The 25,296-nt window shown below is 47.2% G+C and overlaps 1 protein-coding gene across 1 annotated transcript; it reads right to left on the reverse strand.

The window, feature by feature from the left end:
* Positions 1-859: 859 nt before the first annotated feature.
* LOC147900031 (calcium-dependent protein kinase 13-like) lies at positions 860-25,296 on the reverse strand. Its single transcript, XM_087377579.1, has 7 exons — positions 24,678-25,296; positions 23,742-23,885; positions 2,331-2,483; positions 2,115-2,230; positions 1,804-1,971; positions 1,272-1,496; positions 860-1,156 (listed from the first exon to the last, which is right to left on the reverse strand). The coding sequence occupies exons 1-7, from the start codon at positions 25,222-25,224 to the stop codon at positions 1,040-1,042; spliced, it is 1,470 nt and encodes a 489-aa protein (XP_087233705.1). The 5' UTR covers positions 25,225-25,296; the 3' UTR covers positions 860-1,039.

Consider the following 25,296-nt stretch of genomic DNA (forward strand, 5'->3'; position numbering starts at 1 on the left):
ACTTATACATAGGAAATTCATGATACTTCTTTGCAAATGCCCAATTAATAAACCCATTCCTATGAATACACATGCTATATTACATATTCCTTAGTGAACCCCTTGTGCATATCTCCCACTTGTGGAAAGGATGGTGCTTCTTAGCTTTTTGATTTCTTCAACAGAACATCTTAATGCATTGGCTAATCTTCGCAATAAATGAGAAACAATGACACAAGATGTCATGTCTATGTAATTCCTATAGAAACTACTACCGACTTCTTTTGAAGCTCATATTGGTGCTTTAGAATGCAATTTTCGACAAGCATCTTGACAAAATGTGTCATTAAGCATTTCCGATTCCCCCCTCCAACCCAAAAACAAAGAACCCAAATTTTATATTTAAAAAAAAGCTCTACATACACATCCACATTTCAAATAAAAGATAATCAAATTTTGATGGTGTGACAAATTATCTCCACCACTGAAATTTTCCCAAATACAGGAATTTGATCTTTCCGATACATTTATGAAGCACATGGCAATTGGGTGAGTGGGCATAATGTGTTTTTCGAGTATACATGGCGTAACTCCAAGGCAGACTACTAGCCTTGCATGAAATGAATTTGACATCGGTACTACGATCATATTGGGACATTGGAAGCCATCACCTTCTGAATGTACAGCAGCTTTCCAAGCATAACGCACCACATCACAATCTTCTGTCCATTTCAAAGATTTACAAGGGGCTCTGGTGTCTCACCTTGTCTATAGCAGTAGGTCAAGGTGCACACTGCCTAAAAAAGCTGAAATGGAACCCCAGCACCGCAATTAGAAACAATCAATCATTAGTGAAAATTCTCGTGAAATTGGAAACAGATTTACAGAAGCTATTGCTTCTCAAACTTGAATTCTAAGATGCAAAAATATTACACATTCTTGAACTATGTCAGACTCAAAATCTAGTGTCAACTCTTTGTAACTTCCCTCCTTAGGGACACTGTAGGTTTGGAAGGTTTTCTCTCTTCCAAAGGCCTAGACATGGTCCTTATAAACCTTGCTATGAAACCTCGAGCATTATGGTGTCCCTCAGGCTCTTTTGAAGGGTTCTTCTGCCTATCCCACCATTGCCTTTTCGCATCATGGCAACAAATTCACTGTAATCAATACTTCCATCCTGCAGGCATACACGAATGTGGATTATTGCCAAATAGAATACATTATCATATACAAAAGCAAGTTTTAATTAGAATCCCCAAGCCATCATTGTGGAAGGCAAAAGAGCTATGTACATTGTCCTCATCGATTTCTCGAATCATTTCTTCAATTTCTGTATCTCCCATCTTATGTTCAAGGCAGGCCTGTTGTAGTTCATCAACCGTGATATACCCACTTCCATCTTTATCAAAATATGAAAATGCAGCAAACAGATTCTCCTCTCGCTCAATCTTGTTAAGATTAAGAGTTGCTGTAATGAATTCTTCGTAGTCTATGCTGCCACTTTTGTCAATGTCAGCCTACAAGATAAAATGTAAATAGAAAGGCCAGGTAAGAAGCTGCAGTCAGTTCTAGTTCCCAGTAGCTAAGCAGCTCACATCGCAGACATCAACAAACACAATCATATCGGGATAGATAAATATATTCTCATGGCCACTAATATGGTCAATTTTCTCATGGTCACTAGCACGGTCGCTTATGACACTATTGGCTTCCACATCACTATGTTGTACATGAAAATCCGGAGGCAGTTACAATTTAATGACGCAAAGGATACCAGAAAACATAATGGGCACAAGCATCCACAATGGAAAGGAAATAACATACTGCATCCATTATACTTTGAATCTCATGGTCCTTCAGACCAGAGCCAAGCTTTCCCAATCCAGCCTTCAATTCATCAAACGTAATTGCACCACTGCAATCTGTGTCCATCATTTTGAAAATCTCCTTTAATCCAGCAATCTCTTCTTCCGATAACCTCTCTGCTATGACCTAAATAAAAACAGCAAATCTGTCACACATTGTATACCTCCCAAAGTCAAGAATCAGAGCTGACAGTTGAAAACGTATAAATTGCAGACACTGGAAATCCGAGGTAATTTCACATTACAGGATGAAAAGATAGGGACAAGCACCCGCAATGCTATTTTCTTCATCTTGTTCATCGCTATAAATTGTTTCATTCGAGATAGTACAGCAGGGTCTAAAGGACGATCTGGGGCCACACCATCTTCTTGAATCCATGGATGACCTGATGGAGATGTAAGTTCACATATCAAAACAAGCAGCCAAAAAAATGGTAGCTTCTAACGAAATCATGCCTTGATGCCAGAAAAAGTTTGTGTTCTCACATAAAACTTGGTGAGCAGTAAAACGTGCTGCAGGATTTGGATTAAGCATGTTTCTTATTAAGTTCTTCGCACTTTCTGAGATGTGCGGCCATGGGTCTGAATCAAAATCTAGGTAACCCCGAAGTACCTGCTCAAAAATCCCTTGCTCCGTCTCTGCAGGGCACAAAACAGCACATTACTCAACTGCCAATGAAAATAATGAAAATGAAAGTGATTGACAAAAATTTAAAAAGTACCCAACGTGGTGTCTCATGTTTTTTCCATACCCGTTTCACAATTATTTTAGGTTTCAGTTTCTTTTGCACAAAATATTTAATTAAAATGATGGGGCACACCTCACTTACGGCATACGTCTGTCTGTCGAGTTCGGCTAGTACATAAATGTCAAAACTGCAGCTAAAGAGATTTCTGTACTGACTCTGCCAGACCTAATAATCCGACCATTGAGATACAGGCATTGTCTGCAGACATTCCAAGGCTTGGTGATTGGTCTGTACTGTTTCCAAGTTTGGAGGCATGAATAACTACGAGGAGCTCTTTATCATATACGGAATAATTGGTTTCGACTGGTATCCTCCAAACACGATGGGGTGACCATACTACCCAGTTTTGCACTGATGGCATAGTTACTGGCATCAGTCCTTGAATCAAATGGCTGATACCATTGCGCCAAAGTCAAGCCTAAGGCTCCAGTAATTGCTTTCTTCAATAAATCCAAAGCTGTAAGTCCTTTTTACAGTGATGCAGATTATCTGCTTTTTGCTCTTCATCCCCTGTAACAAATTAGTGATAGATATTTGTGCTTGCGGTGGGCCTGGAAAATACCCATGGACATGCGTACTTCTTGTGCATTGGTGAGCACCTTCCATTCCACAATATCCTTGACTTTGTCAAACTCTAATGGGACGCTAGTGGAATCAATAATGCACCCCAGATAGGAAACTGGACCTCTTGGCGTTGATGTATAGCTGACTGTCCTTGAAGAGCTCGAAGAATTGTCGTACATGATGCTTATGCTGGGCAGGATCCTCTGAAAATTTCAGAATGTCCTCAAGAAGCACAAAGACTAGACCATCTGCAGCATCATCTTGTTGAAAGTACCTGCAAAACCTAAGGGCATGACTGCATGGTGTCTGAAGGTTTTTGTGGCAGCACTGCGTAGACCAAATACACCTCCCCACCTCGACATAACTCAAATGGTTGAGACCAAGTACCTAGGAGAAACATCCTAAAGCCAAGAAGTAGACTTGGAACCAATTGCTAGAATGGAAAGATCCAGACCTTTCTTCTAATAACTATGCCGGACTTTAAACCATTGCCACCAATGAGCTCCACAATGAGAAAAAAAAAAAAGAGCTCCACAATGATCTCTGTTGTGTCGGTGCCGGTTGTCAGCCCACCCAAAAATCTTCAAAATGCTTGCCTAAGAATGCTCCTTTCAAGGCTACTGTGTTTGAGGACAGAAGCATAAGTAGATGATGTCTTGTGGACCTCCAAAACTGGTCTCAAAGACCTTTTGACCACCAAAATGAATGAGGTTCCCCTTCTGCTAACCCTCGATCTCCTAATGATGACAGGAGTGGTCTTTGCTGAGATACTAGGCCAATTGTCATGGCCACCTCCTCTCACAGCTTCTTGAAGTGAGGGAAATCCCGCTTCTTGTGGGCCTACTCATTGCTGGAGTTGGAAAGCATCTCATTGCTTGTGATTGATTTTCCAAAGGTGATGTTACCATACATTAGACATCTCTCCCTAACTTATACCTCACAAGAACCGGAAAGAATGTTTGAAGCCCTTATACAATGTAAAAGACAAGGGATCTCTCTCTCTCTCTCTCTGTTAGCTATCCAATAATGTGGAAGCATATACTGAAATGAAAAACACAAATACCCATGTGCTTTCAACTGTGAGTGAATGTGAGGGAAATGCAGGATTGGGTTGCAACTGCCCCCCCCCCAAGTAGAGAGTGTCCGAGCCTGTGATGTGCAGCCTACAAGTTCAAGGCTGCTGAAGATGGCTGGATTAGAATGTTTTTGTTCAGTTAGAATGTGTGGGGAATGCGGGATTGGGTTGCAACTCCCCCCCCACTCCCCTCGAGAATATTTTGTTTATAGTCCAAGCCTGTGATGTGCAGCCTACAAGTTCAAGGCTGCTGAAGATGGCTCGATTAGAATGTTTTTGTTTCTCGGAAAGGAATTGCTCCAAGAAGCTTATTTCGTTGTGCAAAAAAGAAAACGTTGGGATTGTGAAGAACCAGCCTTCTCGTAGAATGCAAATGTGTGCAATGCATGCAGAATTTGAATGCCGATTGGCCCTCCAATGGGGAAGAGCGCCCTCGTGAGAGTACTTGGTTCTATTTCGACCTACATGCAAGGTGTGTGAGAGATGGCGGATGAATGCAAGGTGAATGAAGAATGCTACATGAGATTCACAATGAAAGGGTGATACCCTTTCATTAATGTCACTTGAGATCACTCAAGTTCCATCTTCCCATTTACACCTACCCTTAGCCTATGACCCATGCATCTACCATTCAATGCACCTTAATGCACCCTTCCCTTCCTATTGCCCCTAGGACCTAGACACATGTGTGCACATTTTTATTAATAGAATGAGTATCACATGTCCAAATTCGATGCCGTTTGAAGCAGTGGCTCCAACTCGACTAGTCCTATCTACTAAGATGATCCACCGCCATAACAAATCGGTCGGTGTCCATCATAAATACATATACATGTTACACCATTGGCGTATAATATATAATAATGTTTTAATGTCTACTAATCACGGATTAGTGATTCTCTTGTCATGACACTCCCTCTTGCTTGAATGGGCAGAAGTCCTCTTCTAGATCCTCTCTTGTCTTTTTCTCTTGCGTACACTTTTCTCTTTTACTTCTGCATTTTTATCTCCTCTTCATAATCTGCAAATAATCTTCAAGTTCTGATTCCTCTTAATGCTGAATATTCAAAATGCAGAAGTACCACTGCAGTGCTTCTTCAATATCTCTTCATACTCAAAATTCTCTTCTGAATACCAAGCTGCTGAAATCTCTTTATAGTAACCTGCTCAATAAATTGAAACATATTCTCAACAAATCGGTCAGTATTAAAACGATTCTCTCACCCAAATGTGTTATTGAACTAGATAGACTTTGGCTATAGATGATTTTGCGATGGAGAACTACTTAGTCTATAGAAACTATAGACCTTCAATCTCTTTTTCCAACTCTTTTATTTCAGCCCTATTCATCCTATCAGACGCTCTACACGGATTTTTCTCCATCTATACTCCACAATGAATATGTCTACTCTCTATTCAGTTCACACATCCATACACCAGTGTTGGCTGAATGGATAGCATTTACTCTTGGTTCTACGTTCACCGTAGAGTCTTGGGATGAGGAGGTAGAAGCCTCACCCTCCTGCTTGGATGCTTTGCCTTTCCTTTTTGCAATTTTGGCTAATAGAGTAGGACATTTATGCCATGGATGCCCTAGCTTATGTTTCTTACATCCGAAACATTTACCCTCCTTAATTAGCTTTTTCTTCTCATCGTCAGTCATGGAAGGAAATGGTATCCATCCAGGATGTGATTGGATGTTAACATTTTGTACAATAGCTTTCTCCTTTCCTTTATTGAAGGGTTTACGAGGATTCAATTTCCTCTCAACAATCTCAGCCAATTTAGTGAGGTCTTTCAAGGTGGTTGGGTTGAACATCTCAACCTCATATCTCACTTTCGGGGTTAGGGCTGCTAAATACTTCTTCCTTCTATCATCCTCACTCTTCTCAGGTAACTCTAAAGAGAGTTTCCAGAACCTAGCTGTAAATTCAGCGTTATTCTCATTATCGAATTGCCTGAACCTTTCCCAACGGAAGGTCAATTCTTCTTCATGCCTCGGAGGCATGAAAGTGGCCTTAAGGTGCTCTACAAATTTGGACCATTGAAGAATAGGCTCTTTTCCCGTTTGTGATAAGGACCACCACATTAAAGCGTGAACTGTAAATGAAAGGAATACACAACAAGTGCTGTTTTGCTGTGAGTATCTGTGTGTATATGGAGGCAGTATTGGGTTGCAACAGTTTCCCCCTCCAAAGAGAGTATTCTTGTATTTATATCTTGCCAAAAGACTGAATTACCACTGTTGCCAAAGAGGCTACTGTTTGTAGGTGAAGAGCTGTTCCTTCTTGTAGGTGGAAGATGGAGAGAGGCAGCACTACACCTCTGCCCCTCTTCCCTGTGCTGCTGGGCAGGGCATCGGGTTCTTGCCTAGGGCTGGAACCGCTACTGGCCGAGGGCTGTAGCTATGGAGACCTGGCTCCAAATCTGATGCTCAATGAGGAGAGGAAAGAGTCCTTACATAGGTTTTAAACGCTGACTGGGTCTGTGGCCAGATCTGCCACAGACAGGCCTGACCTGCTGTCAGCCAACCTGCCACATCAGTATGGCACGACTGACTTTGGTGGCTGATGTCAGCACTGGCATTTTCTCACTGTTCTGCTGCTGTCTGCAGCCCTGTCTGCACCTGCACCTGTCCATACAGTGTTGACATCAGCCACCACACTGCTGACATCAGCCTGCTGCTGCTGTTGCATAGGCCACGTGGCAGCTGGAGTGAGCCTGAACTGCCGGCGTGCTGGTGCTACGGGATGCTTCAGCTAGGCAGCCATGCCATGGGCTGTAGATGCCCATGACATCCGAGCTAAAAGAGAGGGAGAGAGTGAGAGTGAGAGTACAATGTACGACTGACTCTATTGGAAAATGAGAGAATACACACTTCCCCCATGCGGACTATGTATTACTGCACCGATAAAGAATTCTTTATGAGTTACAATAGTAAAACTACCATGTCCTCCTTGTGGATTAGGTCTTCTTGCAGTTGTCATCCATAATTTTGTTAAGAAAAATATACTATCGTTGGTCTCAATCTTTTTTTGAAACTAAAATCCACTAAAACATATGCACAACTAATTCATAAAAAAGGCTCCCTCATATGGAGCTCTTCTTTGTTGTCACTTTAATAACACACAAGCACAACCACTCCCATGCAGTAGTTGTTTAAAAACATACTGAATGTGTCGTAGAAATTAAATTTTATAACTGCTTATCAAGCTTCTAACGATACAAGGTATCTTGTACGAACACAGGAGCAGCACTCTCGAATACTACCCATCATATCAATGATGCAACACCACACTACCACATGAGCAGGTATGGGTTTTCTCACCTATAGCCAACATTTTGATGGTGTTTGTTGGTCTGTGTCTAGTAGGAATCATGTGCTTTGTGCAATGCAGTCTTTGACAGATGCAGTGATCTGCTTATATGACTCAATGATGTGATCAGCTTCATACACCTTCTAAGATGTTCTGGTAAGAAGGGACTTGAGCTTTTTGCCAAAGGCAGAATGGCCGGAATCCTTGGGCCACACTGGTCGAATGGGTGTCATGGAGTATCCCCCACACCAATGGAAGAAACTGTTCCCATTAAGTCTGTGTATCGACAACATAGCACTTCAGTATGTCAGAAGCCAACTGGTTGTAGATTTTTGTTCGACCCTCGCACTGACAGTGAAAGCTGCTGGAAAATTTGAGTTTGGTACCAAAGTTGTCCAGAAGAGCTCCCCAAAACTGACTGGCGAATTTGGGGTCTCGATCGGGATACAATGGCTCTCGGAATGCCACACATTGAATACCATCATCAGAGAAACAGCCTGTTGCACAATTGTCATGCACATGGTGTTCCTCAAATCAATGGCTGGTGGAAGGTATGTCACAAAATCCGTGATGATTTGTTCTAAGGACTAATTAAGACTCTCAAGGGGTTGGAGAAGACCAAGAAAGTTACTCTGAGGAACCTTTAGTTTTTGGAACAGCTCGCTTGACTGCTGAATCATGTGCATAGTGAAGTAGAGCGGTGTAGAACTGGGACAGCACGCAAAGGCGTTTCGTATAGAACGACCAATCATAGCTGGTTGTCAAACATGACCTTGTACCAGCGAACCTGAAAATCTGGAGCATCATGGTGATTGGTTCTACCTGGCTATGAACATAGGCTCATGCATGTGGAAATGCAAATCACCATGCCTCCCGTCTCACTGGGGGAAGGTGGCGTCATTTGTAACCACTTCAATGCTGGGTGACCTGTCTGACAATAATTCCTGCCCATACAAAAAATGCTTTCATATTTTGAAGGCCTGGTCTCAGCTAGAATCAACTTCTGTCCTTCGAACGCAATGGAGTAAACACTCTCCAAGACTGCTCTGATCACATATGCATTGGCCATCAAATGGCTGGTCACGCTGAGCCAAAGATAAACATGGAGTTATTGTAACTACTTCCTCTCAGAAGATCGAAGGCCGTAAGGTCTTCTGGATTAAATGGATGGGATGTTTCTTACTCTTCACTACTTGGAGTAAGTTGGTGTTGGGGATTGCAATTTTCTCCAAGACTTTCATGTGTTTTCTATACGCTTGACAAATAACCATGTGGACCTTCTGTGCCGTGGTAGGCACCTCCCACAACACAATGTCCCTGACTCTTTCTGGCTCCAAACGAACACCTGGGGTAATTGTAGCCCAAATAGTGCATCTCCAAATGAACACCTGGGGGCTCTTCCGAAAAGAAGCTACTTCTTTTGGCATTGATGTACAACTGATTGTCCTTCAGAAGCTGGAGGACCTGTTTGACACATGTTGTCCGCACTATGCAAGATCCTTAGAAAAAATCAGAATGCCTCCTTCAAGCCGTTCTCTAGCATTATGGGATTTGCGCCAGAGTGCATCTGACCTACAAACCTTGACTGTGCCTCCCTATTTCAGGAATACTCTCTCTCTCTCTCTCTCTCTCTCTCTCTCTCTCTCTCTCTCTCTCTCTCTCGGGCCTTAAACTCATCAAGGCCATGGAAACCCTGAAGAGGCCTTCTTATTCTGATGTAGCGGCCTCAGCATCGACACCCAACCCCTATGCATTGCACTATAAGAGGAGGATTGCCTCTGACCCCCAGGAACAGATATATTTCTTACACCAGGAAGTCAAGGAGCTCCGACTAATGGTCATAGTTCTAACTACGAAAGTGAAGGAGCTGGAGCAAAATGGGAAACAAGACATCATTTCAGAAGTCATACAAAAATGCAGCACATCTCCACCCGCACTTGCACTTGTCTCCACGGTCAAAGAGATGATCACCAATGAAGTTAGCTCAGCCAAGCAGGAAATTATCACTATGGCTAGCACCAAGCTCGACAAAGCAGATCTTTATGCTAAGGTAAAAGAACAGGAAGCTATAGTGAGCAATAGGAAAACACTACGCATTGGGGGTTTGCCAGAGGACTGCCTTGGCTGCCTCGAAGAAGAGGAATACTTTTTTTATGAAGAAGAGGGCATCACTTGTCTCAATAAAGATATACCACAAGTTGAATGGAATACCAAAGACATCAACAGTGTCACTCGCAAGGGAAAACAACTTCAAGTACATTTTAATGAGAGGGCAAGACGAACAAAGATTCTCTGACAGACAAATAAGCTGAAGGGTACCCGAGTTTGGATATCAGAGGAGCTTACTTCAGCTCAGCTCAAGCAACGGAACACAAAACTAGCTAAAGTGAAAGATGCACGCAAAGCTGGAAAATGGGCTGTCTACCGAGATGGAGTAGCATTAATCAGGGATTTTAAATCCAAACCTAAAGACCCTCAGTCTTAAACTGATGTAATGAAGGCCACTTTTCTATAGTTTTTTCTAAGAAAAAATCTAGGGATAGGCTGCTATAATAACTTAGAGCTGAGTTGCCATGGGCACTCCTCTAATTTCTGGTCATATCCAGATATTGTAAGCTCCCTTTTGGATGTGTGTTTGGTCGCATTGCCCCGCGAGGGCTTCTGTTGACGTTAATATATCTTTCTTTCTTTCTCTCTCTCTCCCCCCCCTATTACCTACTGACTTTCACGGAAAACTGAACTGTAAGGGATAATACAACACATGTGCTCTTTGCTGTGAGTATGTGTGTGTAAATGAATGGCAGGATTGGGTAGCAGCAGTCCCCCATCGAAAGAGAATATCTCTGCATTTATATCTTGCCAAAAAGCTGAATTACCTCTGCTTGGCTCCACATCTGATGTCCAACAAGGAGAGTAAATACCCCTTATATAATTTTCAGGGCAGGCTACTTGCCAAATGGGTCTGTGGGCAGATCTGCCATATACTGGCCTGGCCTGCTGTCAGCTAACCTGGCAGGGCTGACTTGCCTTGCTGATGTCAGCGCTGGCCTCTGCTGCCATCTGGATTCTGCAGCCCTTCCTGCAATTGTATCTGTCATATGGCTTCTGTATTGCTGATGTCAGCCAACTGCTGTTCTTGCAGCTTTGCCACTACTCCTATGTAGGCCACTTGGCAGCCTGTGTGGGCCTGAACTGCTATTGCTATGGGCTGTTGCCAGCTAGGCAGCCATGCCGTGGGCTGCAGATGTCCATGACAAACACCTTGGGCAAAAAGTGGGTCAAAGCAGCAGATGGCAGCCTGCGGCTGCAGTATGCCAATATAGGCATGCAGCTTATGTGTACAACAGGTACAATCCATACATGACGCATCCTCCAATTAAGAAAAGACGGCAGCACGAGAGGCAGGTGTTGTTAGAAATAGAGGCTCTGATACTTCAACCTCAACCACAGCAGACAGCAGCCAGGAGAGGCAGAGAGAAGGCAGATCTGAAGAGGAGAGGTAGATGGAGCAGGTGGGGCTGCAGCAAAGGATGGCGGAGATAAGGAGCAGCTGCAGGTCCTGTCCCTGTCTAGAGGAGTGTGGGGGCTTATGCCTTTATAGGCCAGACCTAGCTGGTCGGCCAGACCAGCTGGTCTTTCTAGCCACTTGTTTGGCTGAGGTGGCTGGCCTTTTGGCTGGCCTGTAAGCTGGTAGATTGCCCCAGAAATTGGGGATTGTTAGTTGCTTAACACCCCCTCTCAATTGCCAATTTGGAGGGGCAGACATTGTGTGCTTGGAGCTTCGTGTAGGGATGTCGACGGTGGTGGTGGCTATCCCTGCGAAATGCCCTATAGATGAAATGCAAAAAATGCATAGCAGGTCACAAGAGGAGTGCCCTTGCAAGGGAATTGTTCACATCCTCAAGTGCCTGAGTTACACGTATGATACCATATAGAAATAAGAGTACTGTGAAGTTTGAGAGAATAAGCCACCCCCTCTCAACACTGAAAGGTGCAGGGAAAAGCAAAGGTAAAGAACAAATATGTCGAAGTAGCACTGATAATCCAGAGATGGTAGGATTTCACCAAAGGAAGAGGTCGTAGCTGAACAGTGATCCAGTGTGTGCGATCTTGAACCTCAGGAGAGAGGAGTCTATCCCCGCCTCCATGAATCTAGAAGAATTCGAAACAACAGTCATCAAGACACATCTGTGTTGGAAAGGTCACCTCCCCATCTGTAAGCCCCCATATGAGGAGAGCATGGGGGAGGGAGACCTAGGGCAGTACCCAACAGAAAAAGAGAGAAAGGGGCTGCCACATAGACAGCATCATGGCTGGCATGTGGGCAGCACATCTAGAACTGTTATGGGCAGGACAGAGGGCCAGGAAAGTGCGGAAGGATGGCAGATCTGTACGGATTACAGATGCCTGCTGTACGGCGGGTTTCAGGGTCACGTACGGAGCTCAGGCAGGAGCCCTAGAGCTGGAACAAGCCCGGAGCAGAGGCAAGACAGTCTGGGACAGATTGCGATAGATCTAGGACAGGAGGTGCACTGTTTGCAGTATGTTTTGGGGGGGGCTGGACCCTGTATTTATAGGGCATCTGCCCTTGAAAGGTGGGCCAAGGGCCCTTGTAATGAGTGCCCCAAAAGGGCAGCCCACAGTCCCATAAATAGGGAGCTGTGGGTCGGTTTTGGTCGGCCAGGGGCAGGGGGCTGAACCGACCAGCAGTCGGCCCTTTCTAGGGCTGCTGGGTCGGTTGGCTGGCCAGGCTCTTGGGCCTGTATAAAGAGGGCAATCAGGCCTCATTTGAACATCACTTGCAGCAGCAGATCCAGAGCAGAAAGGAGCAGCAGGTAGCCACCCTCTGGACCTACATTCAGGAGGATAGAGAGGTGCTAGCAGGGCTGCAGACTTAGCCAGGAAGCTGCCCACCTAGGCTGGTTCCCAGACAGCAAGGTGGAGAGGATCATACTAGACGGAAAGTTTACTTACGCTCGAGGTGGAGCACGCGGACTCTAGTCTAGAGATAGCCAGCAGATAGGAGAAGTACTTTGTGGTAAGATCAGAGGACCACACCATTGGTGGGATAACATGGTATCAGAGCCCAAGTAGGAGGCTCACAGGTGTGGGAGCCTGAAGGCAGGGACCTTGCTGAAGGACGACCCTGATTCAGAAGCTCTAGGGAATCGACTTCCACGACTGGAGGATTGTGCCCTTGCGAGAAGGAGGGTGACTCAAGTTCAGTCAGGTGCGTTCAGAGTTCTGGGTTCCTGCATTTGAGTTTGGTTGACTTTGCTGTGTGGTATATACAGCAGAGATGTCGACAGCCTCTTCAGCCCCTGCTATCCCTTCCTCCTCCTCCAGTTTTCTCTCTTTCACTATCCCTAACTTTGGAGAGTCTGGGAACCTGGACGGGACTAATTACCCGATCTGGAAAGTGAAGATCCAGAGTCATTTAGTGGCTCGGAAGTTGTGGAAGCTGACCACGGGAGAGGAGTCGAAGTCGGAAGACTTGGTGGACAGTAAGGGAAGGTACTCATGGCAGTAGACAGAGAGGAGCTTGAAGCTTGGGAAGAAAGAGATGCCCATGCCCTGGCAATAATCATAGGGACTACGGCGGACTCTGTTCTTCCGCATATCCAGTTGGCCGAGACGTCAGTAGAGGCGTGGGCCACCCTGAAAGATCTGTACGAGATAGACAACACCTCCCGGATTGTGCTTCTTTAGCATCAACTCTACAATCTTGATATGGAAGAAGGCGATACGGTACATAGCCATTTGACAAAGGTCAAGGTGGTGCGGGATCAGCTGGCAGCAATTGGTCAGAAGACAGACTCATGCCATCTGGCCTTGATGGTACTGAGGAGATTGCCTTGGAGTTTCAAGAGCTTTGTTACGACTGTGACAGCAGGACAGAGGACCAAACCTCTGACATTTGAGGAGTTGTGTCCATTACTGCTACAGGAGGAAGCTCGGGAGAAGCTCTACAACGAGGACAAAGACGACAAGGCGATGCTGGTAAAGGATTCTGCAGGTAAGGGAAAGGGCAAGCCTAACAGTGGCAAGTCCAATAAAAATGACTCTGATGATGAGGGGACTTCGAAGAGGAAGCACAAGAAGAAGTGTTTCTATTGTGATACGCCCGGACATTTTGCAAAGGACTGCAGAAAGAAAAAGGCGGATCTGAAAAACAAACAGGAGTCTGACTCAGATTCAGAGGGAAAGGCCAAAGCTAATGTGGTAATCAAAGAGTTGTTCCTGGTGACATCACCGAGTGTTACCGAGGTCGGGTATGTTGATCCAAAAGTCACAGTAAGGATGTCTGACATAGAGATGTGGGTCGACGAGGAGTCAGATGCCTTTGAGAAGGTGAAGGACAGTATGGAGCGCTTGGTACCTTCCAGGTGTGTAGCTGTTGACACTGACACGAGGATGGATTCCATGGAAACCCCTAGGGTCTCATGGTCCGATGAATGCTGGACTTCAGAAGGGGACAGTACAGGATTACACAGGATCTTGGCGGGTGCCTCATTGAGGTACAGGGTTTGCTTTCAGAGCGAACATTCAGGCAGTACAACAATCTGGTATGTATTTGATATTCTGCATTTGAGTCTTTATAGCATGCTGTGGGGAGATTTTGCTCTTCATTTGTCTCAGGTGATAAGAGATTGGAAGGAATTGGCCTTCTTCGAAGGCAGAAGGGGAAGTATTAGTGCTTCTTCAAATCTCGGACGCAGATTGCTAGAAGGTGGTGGACAAAGAGTACTGAAGCTAGAAGAGTACCTCCTTGAGAACTCAGCGAGAGTTCATGGTCCAGGTTATCTGGAAATATTCATTGGTTGCAGACCTTGCCAGAGGAAGGACGGGTTGAAACAGACCCTCAGAGCATGGTGCCTGGAAGACTCCAAGTTGTTCACTCATTATGAGGGGGACGACTGGAAGATCGTGACGGCTGGATTGCTCGAGTTCAGAGGCGGGAACGCGACTGAAGGAGGTGGTACCAGGAGGTGCTACCAGAGATGGACCTGTGTACCAGGATGGTGTGCGGAAGCGGAACCGGACCTGGTGGAGCAAGAGCCACTGGATGAAAAGCCAGGAAAAGATTTCGACACCAAAAGGTTCCAGAGGACTACGACTAGGGAGTTACTCGAGCATTTTCATCGACGTGTTAGCATTGGGCCGAGATGTGTCGGTGAGAGGGGGTGTTGGAAAGGTCACCTCCCCATCTGTAAGCCCCCATATGAGGAGAGCATGGGGGAGGGAGACCTAGGGCAGTACCCAACAGAAAAAGAGAGAAAGGGGCTGCCACATAGACAGCATCATGGCTGGCATGTGGGCAGCACATCTAGAACTGTTATGGGCAGGACAGAGGGCCAGGAAAGTGCGGAAGGATGGCAGATCTGTACGGATTACAGATGCCTGCTGTACGGCGGGTTTCAGGGTCACGTACGGAGCTCAGGCAGGAGCCCTAGAGCTGGAACAAGCCCGGAGCAGAGGCAAGACAGTCTGGGACAGATTGCGATAGATCTAGGACAGGAGGTGCACTGTTTGCAGTATGTTTTGGGGGGGGCTGGACCCTGTATTTATAGGGCATCTGCCCTTGAAAGGTGGGCCAAGGGCCCTTGTAATGAGTGCCCCAAAAGGGCAGCCCACAGTCCCATAAATAGGGAGCTGTGGGTCGGTTTTGGTCGGCCAGGGGCAGGGGGCTGAACCGACCAGCAGTCGGCCCTTTCTAGGGCTGCTGGGTCGGTTGGCTGGCCAGGCTCTTGGGCCTGTATAAAGAGGGCAATCAGGCCTCATTTGAACATCACTTGCAGCAGCAGATCCAGAGCAGAAAGGAGCAGCAGGTAGCCACCCTCTGGACCTACATTCAGGAGGATAGAGAGGTGCTAGCAGGGCTGCAGACTTAGCCAGGAAGCTGCCCACCTAGGCTGGTTCCCAGACAGCAAGGTGGAGAGGATCATACTAGACGGAAAGTTTACTTACGCTCGAGGTGGAGCACGCGGACTCTAGTCTAGAGATAGCCAGCAGATAGGAGAAGTACTTTGTGGTAAGATCAGAGGACCACACCATTGGTGGGATAACATGGTATCAGAGCCCAAGTAGGAGGCTCACAGGTGTGGGAGCCTGAAGGCAGGGACCTTGCTGAAGGACGACCCTGATTCAGAAGCTCTAGGGAATCGACTTCCACGACTGGAGGATTGTGCCCTTGCGAGAAGGAGGGTGACTCAAGTTCAGTCAGGTGCGTTCAGAGTTCTGGGTTACTGCATTTGAGTTTGGTTGACTTTGCTGTGTGGTATATACAGCAGAGATGTCGACAGCCTCTTCAGCCCCTGCTATCCCTTCCTCCTCCTCCAGTTTTCTCTCTTTCACTATCCCTAACTTTGGAGAGTCTGGGAACCTGGACGGGACTAATTACCCGATCTGGAAAGTGAAGATCCAGAGTCATTTAGTGGCTCGGAAGTTGTGGAAGCTGACCACGGGAGAGGAGTCGAAGTCGGAAGACTTGGTGGACAGTAAGGGAAGGTACTCATGGCAGTAGACAGAGAGGAGCTTGAAGCTTGGGAAGAAAGAGATGCCCATGCCCTGGCAATAATCATAGGGACTACGGCGGACTTTGTTCTTCCGCATATCCAGTTGGCCGAGACGTCAGTAGAGGCGTGGGCCACCCTGAAAGATCTGTACGAGATAGACAACACCTCCCGGATTGTGCTTCTTTAGCATCAACTCTACAATCTTGATATGGAAGAAGGCGATACGGTACATAGCCATTTGACAAAGGTCAAGGTGGTGCGGGATCAGCTGGCAGCAATTGGTCAGAAGACAGACTCATGCCATCTGGCCTTGATGGTACTGAGGAGATTGCCTTGGAGTTTCAAGAGCTTTGTTACGACTGTGACAGCAGGACAGAGGACCAAACCTCTGACATTTGAGGAGTTGTGTCCATTACTGCTACAGGAGGAAGCTCGGGAGAAGCTCTACAACGAGGACAAAGACGACAAGGCGATGCTGGTAAAGGATTCTGCAGGTAAGGGAAAGGGCAAGCCTAACAGTGGCAAGTCCAATAAAAATGACTCTGATGATGAGGGGACTTCGAAGAGGAAGCACAAGAAGAAGTGTTTCTATTGTGATACGCCCGGACATTTTGCAAAGGACTGCAGAAAGAAAAAGGCGGATCTGAAAAACAAACAGGAGTCTGACTCAGATTCAGAGGGAAAGGCCAAAGCTAATGTGGTAATCAAAGAGTTGTTCCTGGTGACATCACCGAGTGTTACCGAGGTCGGGTATGTTGATCCAAAAGTCACAGTAAGGATGTCTGACATAGAGATGTGGGTCGACGAGGAGTCAGATGCCTTTGAGAAGGTGAAGGACAGTATGGAGCGCTTGGTACCTTCCAGGTGTGTAGCTGTTGACACTGACACGAGGATGGATTCCATGGAAACCCCTAGGGTCTCATGGTCCGATGAATGCTGGACTTCAGAAGGGGACAGTACAGGATTACACAGGATCTTGGCGGGTGCCTCATTGAGGTACAGGGTTTGCTTTCAGAGCGAACATTCAGGCAGTACAACAATCTGGTATGTATTTGATATTCTGCATTTGAGTCTTTATAGCATGCTGTGGGGAGATTTTGCTCTTCATTTGTCTCAGGTGATAAGAGATTGGAAGGAATTGGCCTTCTTCGAAGGCAGAAGGGGAAGTATTAGTGCTTCTTCAAATCTCGGACGCAGATTGCTAGAAGGTGGTGGACAAAGAGTACTGAAGCTAGAAGAGTACCTCCTTGAGAACTCAGCGAGAGTTCATGGTCCAGGTTATCTGGAAATATTCATTGGTTGCAGACCTTGCCAGAGGAAGGACGGGTTGAAACAGACCCTCAGAGCATGGTGCCTGGAAGACTCCAGGTTGTTCACTCATTATGAGGGGGACGACTGGAAGATCGTGACGGCTGGATTGCTCGAGTTCAGAGGCGGGAACGCGACTGAAGGAGGTGGTACCAGGAGGTGCTACCAGAGATGGACCTGTGTACCAGGATGGTGTGCGGAAGCGGAACCGGACCTGGTGGAGCAAGAGCCACTGGATGAAAAGCCAGGAAAAGATTTCGACACCAAAAGGTTCCAGAGGACTACGACTAGGGAGTTACTCGAGCATTTTCATCGACGTGTTAGCATTGGGCCGAGATGTGTCGGTGAGAGGGGGTGTTGGAAAGGTCACCTCCCCATCTGTAAGCCCCCATATGAGGAGAGCATGGGGGAGGGAGACCTAGGGCAGTACCCAACAGAAAAAGAGAGAAAGGGGCTGCCACATAGACAGCATCATGGCTGGCATGTGGGCAGCACATCTAGAACTGTTATGGGCAGGACAGAGGGCCAGGAAAGTGCGGAAGGATGGCAGATCTGTACGGATTACAGATGCCTGCTGTACGGCGGGTTTCAGGGTCACGTACGGAGCTCAGGCAGGAGCCCTAGAGCTGGAACAAGCCCGGAGCAGAGGCAAGACAGTCTGGGACAGATTGCGATAGATCTAGGACAGGAGGTGCACTGTTTGCAGTATGTTTTGGGGGGGGCTGGACCCTGTATTTATAGGGCATCTGCCCTTGAAAGGTGGGCCAAGGGCCCTTGTAATGAGTGCCCCAAAAGGGCAGCCCACAGTCCCATAAATAGGGAGCTGTGGGTCGGTTTTGGTCGGCCAGGGGCAGGGGGCTGAACCGACCAGCAGTCGGCCCTTTCTAGGGCTGCTGGGTCGGTTGGCTGGCCAGGCTCTTGGGCCTGTATAAAGAGGGCAATCAGGCCTCATTTGAACATCACTTGCAGCAGCAGATCCAGAGCAGAAAGGAGCAGCAGGTAGCCACCCTCTGGACCTACATTCAGGAGGATAGAGAGGTGCTAGCAGGGCTGCAGACTTAGCCAGGAAGCTGCCCACCTAGGCTGGTTCCCAGACAGCAAGGTGGAGAGGATCATACTAGACGGAAAGTTTACTTACGCTCGAGGTGGAGCACGCGGACTCTAGTCTAGAGATAGCCAGCAGATAGGAGAAGTACTTTGTGGTAAGATCAGAGGACCACACCATTGGTGGGATAACATGGTATCAGAGCCCAAGTAGGAGGCTCACAGGTGTGGGAGCCTGAAGGCAGGGACCTTGCTGAAGGACGACCCTGATTCAGAAGCTCTAGGGAATCGACTTCCACGACTGGAGGATTGTGCCCTTGCGAGAAGGAGGGTGACTCAAGTTCAGTCAGGTGCGTTCAGAGTTCTGGGTTACTGCATTTGAGTTTGGTTGACTTTGCTGTGTGGTATATACAGCAGAGATGTCGACAGCCTCTTCAGCCCCTGCTATCCCTTCCTCCTCCTCCAGTTTTCTCTCTTTCACTATCCCTAACTTTGGAGAGTCTGGGAACCTGGACGGGACTAATTACCCGATCTGGAAAGTGAAGATCCAGAGTCATTTAGTGGCTCGGAAGTTGTGGAAGCTGACCACGGGAGAGGAGTCGAAGTCGGAAGACTTGGTGGACAGTAAGGGAAGGTACTCATGGCAGTAGACAGAGAGGAGCTTGAAGCTTGGGAAGAAAGAGATGCCCATGCCCTGGCAATAATCATAGGGACTACGGCGGACTCTGTTCTTCCGCATATCCAGTTGGCCGAGACGTCAGTAGAGGCGTGGGCCACCCTGAAAGATCTGTACGAGATAGACAACACCTCCCGGATTGTGCTTCTTTAGCATCAACTCTACAATCTTGATATGGAAGAAGGCGATACGGTACATAGCCATTTGACAAAGGTCAAGGTGGTGCGGGATCAGCTGGCAGCAATTGGTCAGAAGACAGACTCATGCCATCTGGCCTTGATGGTACTGAGGAGATTGCCTTGGAGTTTCAAGAGCTTTGTTACGACTGTGACAGCAGGACAGAGGACCAAACCTCTGACATTTGAGGAGTTGTGTCCATTACTGCTACAGGAGGAAGCTCGGGAGAAGCTCTACAACGAGGACAAAGACGACAAGGCGATGCTGGTAAAGGATTCTGCAGGTAAGGGAAAGGGCAAGCCTAACAGTGGCAAGTCCAATAAAAATGACTCTGATGATGAGGGGACTTCGAAGAGGAAGCACAAGAAGAAGTGTTTCTATTGTGATACGCCCGGACATTTTGCAAGGACTGCAGAAAGAAAAAGGCGGATCTGAAAAACAAACAGGAGTCTGACTCAGATTCAGAGGGAAAGGCCAAAGCTAATGTGGTAATCAAAGAGTTGTTCCTGGTGACATCACCGAGTGTTACCGAGGTCGGGTATGTTGATCCAAAAGTCACAGTAAGGATGTCTGACATAGAGATGTGGGTCGACGAGGAGTCAGATGCCTTTGAGAAGGTGAAGGACAGTATGGAGCGCTTGGTACCTTCCAGGTGTGTAGCTGTTGACACTGACACGAGGATGGATTCCATGGAAACCCCTAGGGTCTCATGGTCCGATGAATGCTGGACTTCAGAAGGGGACAGTACAGGATTACACAGGATCTTGGCGGGTGCCTCATTGAGGTACAGGGTTTGCTTTCAGAGCGAACATTCAGGCAGTACAACAATCTGGTATGTATTTGATATTCTGCATTTGAGTCTTTATAGCATGCTGTGGGGAGATTTTGCTCTTCATTTGTCTCAGGTGATAAGAGATTGGAAGGAATTGGCCTTCTTCGAAGGCAGAAGGGGAAGTATTAGTGCTTCTTCAAATCTCGGACGCAGATTGCTAGAAGGTGGTGGACAAAGAGTACTGAAGCTAGAAGAGTACCTCCTTGAGAACTCAGCGAGAGTTCATGGTCCAGGTTATCTGGAAATATTCATTGGTTGCAGACCTTGCCAGAGGAAGGACGGGTTGAAACAGACCCTCAGAGCATGGTGCCTGGAAGACTCCAGGTTGTTCACTCATTATGAGGGGGACGACTGGAAGATCGTGACGGCTGGATTGCTCGAGTTCAGAGGCGGGAACGCGACTGAAGGAGGTGGTACCAGGAGGTGCTACCAGAGATGGACCTGTGTACCAGGATGGTGTGCGGAAGCGGAACCGGACCTGGTGGAGCAAGAGCCACTGGATGAAAAGCCAGGAAAAGATTTCGACACCAAAAGGTTCCAGAGGACTACGACTAGGGAGTTACTCGAGCATTTTCATCGACGTGTTGGCATTGGGCCGAGATGTGTCGGTGAGAGGGGGTGTTGGAAAGGTCACCTCCCCATCTGTAAGCCCCCATATGAGGAGAGCATGGGGGAGGGAGACCTAGGGCAGTACCCAACAGAAAAAGAGAGAAAGGGGCTGCCACATAGACAGCATCATGGCTGGCATGTGGGCAGCACATCTAGAACTGTTATGGGCAGGACAGAGGGCCAGGAAAGTGCGGAAGGATGGCAGATCTGTACGGATTACAGATGCCTGCTGTACGGCGGGTTTCAGGGTCACGTACGGAGCTCAGGCAGGAGCCCTAGAGCTGGAACAAGCCCGGAGCAGAGGCAAGACAGTCTGGGACAGATTGCGATAGATCTAGGACAGGAGGTGCACTGTTTGCAGTATGTTTTGGGGGGGGCTGGACCCTGTATTTATAGGGCATCTGCCCTTGAAAGGTGGGCCAAGGGCCCTTGTAATGAGTGCCCCAAAAGGGCAGCCCACAGTCCCATAAATAGGGAGCTGTGGGTCGGTTTTGGTCGGCCAGGGGCAAGGGGCTGAACCGACCAGCAGTCGGCCCTTTCTAGGGCTGCTGGGTCGGTTGGCTGGCCAGGCTCTTGGGCCTATATAAAGAGGGCAATCAGGCCTCATTTGAACATCACTTGCAGCAGCAGATCCAGAGCAGAAAGGAGCAGCAGGTAGCCACCCTCTGGACCTACATTCAGGAGGATAGAGAGGTGCTAGCAGGGCTGCAGACTTAGCCAGGAAGCTGCCCACCTAGGCTGGTTCCCAGACAGCAAGGTGGAGAGGATCATCCTAGACGGAAAGTTTACTTACGCTCGAGGTGGAGCACGTGGACTCTAGTCTAGAGATAGCCAGCAGATAGGAGAAGGACTTTGTGGTAAGATCAGAGGACCACACCATTGGTGGGACTCTGGATCTGTCACTCTTGTATTGTGTCCATAGTTGTGGACGGAAATATATTATTTGGTGGTTTTTCTATCTAGTTTGGTTCATTGTCTATTGATGAGTTTGCACACCTATTGAATGCACATAAGTAAAGAAGTTTGTGATTCCACACCCACACCGCACACTGTGTGATCTCCTGGGCATTATTTCCGCTGCGTGTACCCTCTGTTGGGTATTTTCTAACAATCTGAACAGAAAGGGTCCCGCCTAGGGAGAACTTGTAGATCCTGGAAGTCGATGCCGATGGAGATCTAGTAGAGGTGAAGGATCATGACCTTCCTTGTTCGAAGGAATGGGGAGTGTCAAGCCTGAAACCGAAAAAGGAAGGAGGGATGGGTGTAGAAGATGGAGGGAAGAAAGGGAGGGAGGGATGGGAGTAGAAGATGGAATTCTGAAAGGGAGGGAGGGATGGAGTTCTCTCCCTTAGTGCGCAGCGAAATGAAGAGGAAACTGATATGTTCATAGGAGTGATGCTCCCCGTACCTATGGCCTCCTTGAAGAAGCAGGATCTTTAGATCACCAGAGATCTGGGGTCTTTAGATCACCATGGCTCTGATACCATATAGAGAAACGATAGGGTTTGCAGTGGAGCGATCAGAAAATAGACAATACTCAGACACAACTGAAGAACGGAACTCAGAAAACATAGTGCCTGTCGGTAATATGAAAAACTGAATACAAGAACCTCAAGCCGGTGTGTCTCAAGGACCGTGGCTGAGGTGAATCAGAAAGATGATTCTATGTAGAGAAATAGTAGGAAAGATGATAGCAGAGGGAGCGAAGCGCAGTCCTCCGTGTAGCTCGATGATGACGAAGAAGATGAAGGGCTAGAGCTGCCCTAGGAAATGGCTGAAAACCAGCATGCTCTGAGGAAGGAACCTTCAGGCTATTATATCAAATAGCAACATGATGAAGAAAAGGACAGGATCTGGAGCAGAAGGGACAGAGCTGAAGCAGAGGAGCAGATCTGGAGCAGAGGAGCAGAAGTTGGGGCAGATCTGGAGGAGAAGATGGAGCAGCCAGGAGGCAGGAAGGAGAGGCAGAGAGAAGGCAGAGAGGAGGCAGCCAGGAGAGGCAGAGGGAAGGCAGATCTGAAGAGGAGAGGTAGATGGAGCAGGCGGGGCTGCAGCAAAGGATGGCGGAGATGAGGAGCAGCTGCAGGTCCTGTCCCTGTCTAGAGGAGTGTGGGGGCTTGTGCCTTTATAGGCCAGACCTAGCTGGTCGGCCAGCTGGTCGGTGGGCCTGCCAGCTGGTCGGCCAGTTCTGGTCGGCCAGACCAGCTGGTCTTTCTGGCCACTTGTTTGGCTGAGGTGGCTGGCCTTTTGGCTGGCCTGTAAGCTGGTAGATTGCCCCAGAAATTGGGGATTGTTAGTTGCTTAACACCCAGGGACTCTGTTTGGCCAGCCTTGGGGATGTTGACCTAATCCATACCCAACCCATCATCTATATAAGGCCCTATCACAGGCTGCAGGGGCCAGCCAGACCAGGCCACCTTGTAACCTGATGCCTTTCCAAGCTATTGTACGCATCTCACAGTGCCAGAAATTGTCTATGAGCTGCCGTTCCTTCTTGTTAAAGACAAATTAGAAAAGAACCACCATTCTTCAATGGAAAATGCCAACAAAGGTGACAATCATAAGGCTACAAACTTGGTGTGTAGCAATGATCAACCATCTCCTTGATCATCTGCTCATGTGAGGATTCAAATTCAATGTAAAATACAACCTACCAAAATGCTTCTATCTGAAAGAGCATATTCAGATGGATCCTAAAGACTTAAAATGTGATTGAGAATCTGGTTAAAATCTCATTCAGCACCACATAGTATCAACTCTCGCACACGTTAGCTACTATTCAAAAGTAATGTACTGAGGGGTACTGCAAAATGAAGGTTGGATTTCAACTTCCTTGACAAGGATCCATAAAACAAAAGGGGCCCACAAGGTACCATTTCGAGCCCTGCAGCCTCCTTTCCAAAAGCAAGGCCCAATTTTCTAGAAAAAGACAAATGAGCTTAGATTCCATTTTGGAAAACTCAAAGTGAATGGCATAAGGCGTTGCTTTTTGCTTCATTGAGAACCGATGCACAGTCTTTTAAACCTTACCTGCCCAAAAAGGAGGAACTCCACTGAGTAAAATGTATACGATGACTCCTGCACTCCAAACATCTGCCTGGGGACCATATGACTTCCTCAAAACTTCTGGAGCCACATAGTAAGGGCTTCCCACTACATCATGGAAAACTTCACCTGCAAAAGCATGAATTAGGTACTGCATAGTCACAAACTTTCATAGCCGTTAATGCTAGTTATTGACATACTGAGATGAAACTAAGCATCCTTATCAGCGACAAAATGCATCAGCTTGATACTTCATACATTATACACCTTGTTCCTACGATATGTAGAAATGACAACGTCTACTCCTTGTATGTCTTAGAAACGGATTTGGAGGAGGATTTCCTCCCCAGTTGGTCCAGCTCAAATAATACCAGCCATTCAAGCACAAGGTAAATAAGGGCATTTAATCAGAGCTGAGGGTCCCAGCTTTGAAGAAGGCAGAGCATACAAATTTATTCACGGGATATCAGTAGCGTGGCATTTGTTTTTTTATCAAGGAAACCTTTTGTTGAGAGCGTGAAAATTGGGAATAATCATGCCTCACCCTACATAAGCGAGGGGAGACTTCATGGAGGGGACTTGGGAGTAAGCAAGACTCTTAAGGGAAACAAAAGACCTGTAACTGTAAGCTTGCTCCCTCGCCAAAAATTTTCAACGGTAAAGTGCTTTCAAAGAGAACATTGGAAGCACCATCTCTAAACCGAGTTTCCAAGGTGGAATTTATTTGGAAAACGCCATTCATACTTGCGAGGGGAGATTGAGATTGAATTAATTGAAGAAAAGATATCAGCTGAGATGAAAGCGTAGTTTAAGGACTCGTAGGCTGAAAATGCTTGCACATCCGGACATGGATTCATGCTCATTCAGAAGAGTGACGATGCATACAACAACGATCCCGACGAGATGAATATATTCAGTTACCTGGTGTAAAGAAGACAGAGAGACCAAAGTCAATTGCCTTCAGAGGAGATTCTTCCTCTTTGTCGGAAAACAAAAAATTCTCAGGCTTTAAGTCGCGGTGCATGACCCCCAACGAATGGCATGCTTCCACGACACCAACAATGGTCCTGGTAAGATCAGCTGCCTGCCTTTCCGTGTAGTGGCCCCTCTGGATGATCCGATCAAAGAGCTCCCCGCCCGCACAGAGTTCCATGACGACATGGACAGAGGAGGAGTCCTCGTAGGCGCCTTTGATGGAGACGATGTTGGGGTGGCCAGAGAGGTGGTGCATAATGCGGATCTCACGGCGGACGTCGTCGACATCGTCGAGGGAGATGAGTTTACGTTTGGCGATGGATTTACAAGCGAAGTGGAGGCCAGTGGATTTCTCGAGGCAGAGGTAAGTGGTACCGAATTGGCCTTGACCCAATTTACGGCCAAGGAGGTAGAGGTCTTTGAGGTGTTGGGTGGAGCGTTGAAGGACGGAGGAGGTGAGGGAGGGGGAGGGGGGGGGACGGGAGGAGGGCATGGTGGGAGGCTGGAGAGCTTGCGAGAGAGAAGAAACAACAGAGAAAGAAAGAAAATGAGTTTGCTGATTTTC

This window comes from Dipteris shenzhenensis, chromosome 7 (assembly GCF_047967505.1).
Source record: "Dipteris shenzhenensis isolate YYH24624 ecotype China chromosome 7, Dip_SZ_1.0, whole genome shotgun sequence".
NCBI lineage: Eukaryota > Viridiplantae > Streptophyta > Polypodiopsida > Gleicheniales > Dipteridaceae > Dipteris > Dipteris shenzhenensis.